At 47.7% G+C, this 6000-nt stretch overlaps 1 protein-coding gene across 2 annotated transcripts in view; it reads right to left on the bottom strand.

Moving 5' to 3' along the window:
- Positions 1-2572: 2572 nt before the first annotated feature.
- The window catches only part of LOC129711815 (whirlin-like), a 190385-nt gene continuing 186957 nt past the window's right edge, over positions 2573-6000 (bottom strand). For both annotated transcript variants that reach the window (XM_055659749.1, XM_055659750.1), the window contains exon 13: positions 2573-4925. In XM_055659749.1, coding sequence (XP_055515724.1) covers positions 4743-4925 — 183 coding nt within the window. In that variant the 3' untranslated portion in view covers positions 2573-4742. The remainder of the gene's footprint in view (positions 4926-6000) is intronic.

The following is a 6000-nucleotide window of genomic DNA, read 5'->3' as shown; positions in this document are numbered from 1 at the left end:
TGTTACAGCTGCTATGGTCAGGCAAACGCCTCCGTTGCCATGCGGTGAGAATGGAGAGGTTGAGAAGGAGTTTCTTCCCAGAGGCAATTCGGACTGTAAACGCCTATCTCACCAGGGATAGGCGTTTACAGAACTCTACAGAACGTTTTTCCTTCCACTATTTATTATGTAAAAGAATATGTGTGTTATGATTGTGTTTATAATTTGTTTGGTTGTTTTTGTTGTTTGTCTTTTGCACAAAAGTCCGCGAGCATTGCCACTTTCATTTCACTGCACATCTCGTATGTGTATGTGACAAATAAACTTGATTTGACTTGACTTGACTTGTACAGCAGGCGGTGAAGAAAGCTAATGGCATGTTGCCCTTCATTGCGAGAAGATTTGAGTTTAGGAGCAACAAGGTCCTACTGCAGTTGTACAGGCCCCTGGTGAGTGCATCTGGAGTATTGTGTGCAGTTTTGATCTCGAAATTTGAGGAAGGACATTGCTACTGAGGGAGTGCTGTTTTGATTCACCAGGTTAATTTCCGGGATGGCGTCACTGACATATGATGAAAGAATGGGTCGACTGGGCTTGTATTTACTTGAATTTAGGAGGGTGAGAGGATATCTTACAAAACGTATAAAATTCTTAAAAGGATTAGACAGGGTAGATGCAGGAAAAATGTCCCCATTGTTGGGAGAGTCCAGAACCAGGGGTAACAGTTTAAGAATAATAGAAATATAGAAAGGGTCGGCCATTTAGGACAGAGATGAGGAAAAACCTCTTCACCCAGAGAGTTGTGAATTTGTGGAATTCTCTGCCACAGAAGGTAGTGGAGGCCAATTCACGATGTTTTCAAGAGAGTTAGATTTAGCTCTTAGGGCTAAAGGAATTAAGGGATATGAGGAAAAAGCAAGAATGGGGTACTGATTTTGGATATTCAGCCATGATCTTATTGAATACAATACAATACAACGGTTTATTTGTCACATTGCACAGAAAGTGCAAGTGAAATGATACGTCAGCAGCGATACAATGATAAAGGGCACACACAAAAACACAGTAAATTTTTAACATAAACATCCACCACAGCATTCATCACTGTGGTGGAAGGCACACAATTTGGCCAGTCCTCCTCCATTTCCCCCCGTGGTCGGGACCTCAACCCTCCGCAGCCGTTGCTGCGGGCGTCCAGATGGTAAAAGGACAAGGTACAAGTCCAGGTAAGTCCAGAGTCGGCTCCTCCCCACCGGAGACCGCGGCTTTTAGTTGGTGTAGGCCGCAGGCCGGCGGCCGAAGATTTAAAGTTCCCTCCACGTCGCAGCCGTAAGCACCGCAGTCTGCAGGGCCGGCGGTCGAAGCTCCCCTCCAGGGGTGATGTTAAGTCCATACCGGACCCGCGGTAGAAGTTGGCCGCGGGCCGGCGGTGGAAGCTTCTTCTTCCCCCCGGGTCCCCCACGAGGGATCCCGGGCTGTAGACGCCGCGCCAGCTGGAGCTGTGCAGACCGCGGCTTCAGGCTGCCGTCTGCTGCGGGCCAACGGAACGGAGCGCTCCCCTCCAGCGAGCCCCAGCTCCGTGCTGACAGTCCACGCTGCACCCGCCGCCGGAGCCCTGAGCCCCGGGCGCATCTCCAGGAAAGGCCACGCCGATCCTCGCTGTTAGGCCACGGGGGAGGCGACCTGGAAAAAGTCGCCTCTCCATGGAGGAGGCGGCCGAAACGGTTTCCCCCTTACCCCCCCACACAAAACACACTAAGAAACACTAAAAACAGACTTTAAGGCATACTAAAAAAATAAAAAAAGTTGAAAAGACTAACACGCTGCTGACAGGGCTGCTGCCAGTGCAGCGCCCCCACCGGCCCATTAATGGTGGTGCTGGCTCGAATGGCCTACTCCTGCACCTATTTTTCCATGTTTCTTTTCAGGGACAGTTTCTTCCCAGTTGTTATCAGGCAACTGAACCATCCGACCAACGACTAGAGAGCAGTCATGAACTACTATCTACATCATTAGAGACCCTCAGACTATCTTTGATTAGACATTACTGTCTTTATGTTGCACAAAAGTTATTCACTTTATTCTCTTTATCCTGTATCTATACACTATGGATTGCTCGATTGTAATCATGCATTGTCTTTCTACTGAGTGGTTAGTATGCAATAAAAGCTTCTCACTGTACCTCGGTACACGTGGCAATGAACTAAACATCCTAACTTATACCTGAAATATACCGCTGCCCCTTCACCGGGTCTAAATCCTACACCTCCTTCCCAGCACCACGGTGGCCAACCCTCAACAGCAGGACTGCAGTGGCTCAAGTGGCAACTTACAGAAGGATGGGCAATAAACGCTGGCCACCTCAGTCATGTCCCGATTCCAAAAGGGAATGTAAAAATACATTTACTCTCTGGTTCTGTGAAATGTCTTCGCGTCAGGACCTGTATTCTGACTGACTGGGGGGGGGGGAGAAGAATTCACTTCTGCCATCGGCCAAGAGAGCCACAGAGAGAATGGAATGAGATGTGAGCTTACTGCCACCACCTGGTTACAGACTGCCATTGCAATTCACAATCGAGCCTGACAAAGTTGACCTGGTCTTCCACTGGTTTATTGGAAAATGAAAAGCACATATCTTACAAATATTGTGAATTGGGTTAAGAGCAATTTACAAGGCAGTGTAATAAACTGTACAAACACCACGGACACGAGCTTATGTTGTACAGAAAGCTGTATCAGATCATCAGTCTATAAACAATGGCATGTACAAAAGGAACTATCAATGCTGCACAAGAGGGCACTGATGACTGAGTGGTGGAGAAATCGCTGCACAATCTGGGCACCAAAGCCATGGACAAGACAACAAGTGGAGGTCGAGGATAGAGAATGCACAATGTCCCAGCTGTGCCACAGTTCCTGACACATTCTTTAATCAGTTATCATTTGATAGATCATTTCACAGGACCTTCTCATCTCTCTAGTCCTAACCAAAGCCACCATCACCCACTCCTCACTATCACTCCCCCCTCACTATCACTCTCCCTCCTCCACTCTCTCCCCCACTGTCACCCATTCCCTCCTCCATGCCCCCACTCTGCTCTCCCTTCAATGTCACCCTGCCCTATCCCTCCCTACACCCTGCCCCATTCTTTAGTGCCTTGAGTGGAATTGGAGTCGGTGGGTGCTCCTGGGATGGACAGAGGGATGGACAGTGACCATTGCTGGATTCTGCAAGGACTGGGAAGAGACCATCCCAACTGCAGCCTGTCAGCTCTCAAAAGCAAAAACCCCTCTGCCCCTATTTCAGGATTAAGGAATCAGATGATCTGAAATATCTTCGGCCAATCCTTGATATCAACTCCAACCAAAACCTGAACCATGGAAGCTGAGTGAAATATTTGCACTTTCTCTCTCTCTCGCTCTTATCTCGTGACCACCACTGCTCCAGTGAGGTCAGGGGGCATTTTGAAGATCCAATGCAGAGATCCCAAGAGGCAGGTTATGCCCAGTCTTGGTTTTGAAATCCACAGAAAGTAGAACACAAGGTGAAACTAATTTGACAACAGAAGATATCCCATTGCTGCAAACTCAAGAGTTCTTGGTTGTCATAACAACACCCATGAACCATAGCGCTGTGCAAAGTAATGGCTACCTGCCATGGGTGTTACTATGGTTTGGATTCTGTGCAGTGAGTGGAGCGGGCAGAGCCAGTGTTGTGTAGGAACTGCGGATGCTGGGTCACACCGGAGATGGACACAAAGTGCTGGAGTAATTCAGCGGGATCAGGCTGCATCTCTGGAGAAAAGGAACAGGTGACGTTTTGGGTCAAGACCGTTCTTCAGACTCGTGTTGGTTTAACTGGGTACATGGGGTTCAGCAGCCAGCTGACACGTGGTACAGGGCCACACGCCGCTGCTGGGTTAGGGCCAGGGCTGTTCCACGTCACACCAGCTCACTGCCTGAACTATCAATGTTTGCTTGGCCAAGGGTCCAGCTTTTTCATGGTGTTTACTGGGGGGAATTTGGCTGCTGACCCAGACTATGACCGTTCACCTGGTGGAACAGACAAGCTTTGCCTCCATTGAATCAACTGCACCTTTTCAATGGCTACTGGGTGTCGGCTGGTGGTCACATAAATATCCAACCTGGCTCCAAGCTCAACCCCAGTAGCTGGATAAGGGACAGGTCATAGACCACAGCTGACCTCTGCTCATTACAGAGGTGAAGCACAATCTCTCTTTCCATGGCATTTGCCAGAGTCCAGAGCCCTGTGGCAATGCCTAGTGTGTAATAGAAAGCATTGCTCTGACATTGACTTTTGACCATCATGGCAAGGAGGTGGTGAGTTGTCAGCTGCACAGCACAGCGAGTCGGCAGCAGCCACAGAGGACTCAGCAGCTTGCCCCAGTTCCAGGGACACCTCACTCTTCCATACCCATGTGCACTGGTCTGGAACAGTATTCCTCATTCAGGTTACATGGCAGAATTACATTTGAGTTTGAAGTACTTCTTTAGAAAGCAAGATGTTTCATTCTTATATCAGGACTTGATTCTGAAATCTGACATCGAATTGAAGATCTATAAAGGTGATGTTGCTGGCACCAGAGTTGGGATATTCTGCTCATTGGGAAATCTGGTGAGCTGACAGCACTGGCAAGGGAAGAGTGACAAAGTCCCCACAAATACGAGCTATCTTTCTGTTCCAGGACCCAGGGTAAGGGCACATTGTCTCACCTTTCCAAGAATGTTAGCAACAGTAGTTCCTAAAGTGCAACATTAAATTCGGTTACCAGGAGATCAATGTAGTCCCTGTCTTTGGTTTTAAATGCCTCTGCAATGCTCCTTGCGGCTTCTTTGTGTTCCTTCCCATGCAGCGGCACTCCATTCACCTCCAAAATCACATGGCCGACTCTCAGCTTCCCGCAGTTATGAGCTGATCCTCCTCTCTGGAAAAGTGGCAAAGTCATCATTCGGACAAGCCAGGAAAATTCCGTCAGATACCCACTTTTCCCAAAAATTCCCCAAACCGTTACCCATTAACCCTGAATTGTGAAATGTTTTCTCAGAGAATTGGCAGAGGCCAGATTAATTAACAAACACATGAGATGTCAAACTGGAAATGTTCACGGACTGCAAATCTGAGTCACAGTGAAGGTGGCTGCCTAAGATTACAACAGGATTTGATCAACTGGGCTATACCAGATCGAATTTAACTCTGACTGGTGCATGGTGAAGCATTTGATTAATTAAGCCAGGGCAGGACTTACACAGTAAATGGTAGAGCCCTGGGATTGTTGTAGAGAAGAGAGTGACCCAGGGGTACAGGCACGTGGTTCCCTGAAAGTAGTGACACAGGTTGGCAGGGTGGTGCGGAAGCTGTTTCCCATACTTGATCATATCATTGGGCATAGACGTTGGATGTGGTGTTGCATCTGTACAAGTTGTTGGTGGGACCACACGTGGAATATTACGAGTAATTCTGGTTGCCCATTTATATGCAGGATGTCATTAAGCTGGAAAGGGTGCAGAAAATATTCAAACCCTGGACTGAGAAATTGAGTTATAAGGAGAGGCTGGATACGCTGGGACCATTTCCCTGGACTGTAGGAGGCTGAGGGCTAACCTTGTAGAGGTTTATAAAATCATGATGGGCACAGGCAAGGGCAGTCTTTGAAACAGGGTAGGAGAGTTTAAAACTAGAGGGCAAGGCAAGAAGGGAAATATTTAAAATATGCCTGAAGAGGTATCTTTTTCACACAGAGTGGTGGGCATATGGAATGAGCTGCGAGAAGTGGGAGAGGCGGGTACAATTACAATTTTTTTTTAAAAGGTACATGGATAGGAAAGATTTTGAGGGATATATGGGGCAAATATAGGTAAATGAGCCTAGTTCAGGCAGACATCTTGGTGAGCATGAACAAGTTGGGCCAAAGGGCCTGTTTTCCTGCTGTATAACTTGATGACTCTGCAGCGTAATCTTTTATTAGATTTGTCTTCACTGGCGGAGAGAGTTGTGTAAAT

This window comes from Leucoraja erinacea, chromosome 31, assembly GCF_028641065.1.
Source record: "Leucoraja erinacea ecotype New England chromosome 31, Leri_hhj_1, whole genome shotgun sequence".
In the NCBI taxonomy this organism is placed as follows: domain Eukaryota; kingdom Metazoa; phylum Chordata; class Chondrichthyes; order Rajiformes; family Rajidae; genus Leucoraja; species Leucoraja erinaceus.
This window is presented reverse-complemented; position numbering and strand designations above follow the sequence as displayed.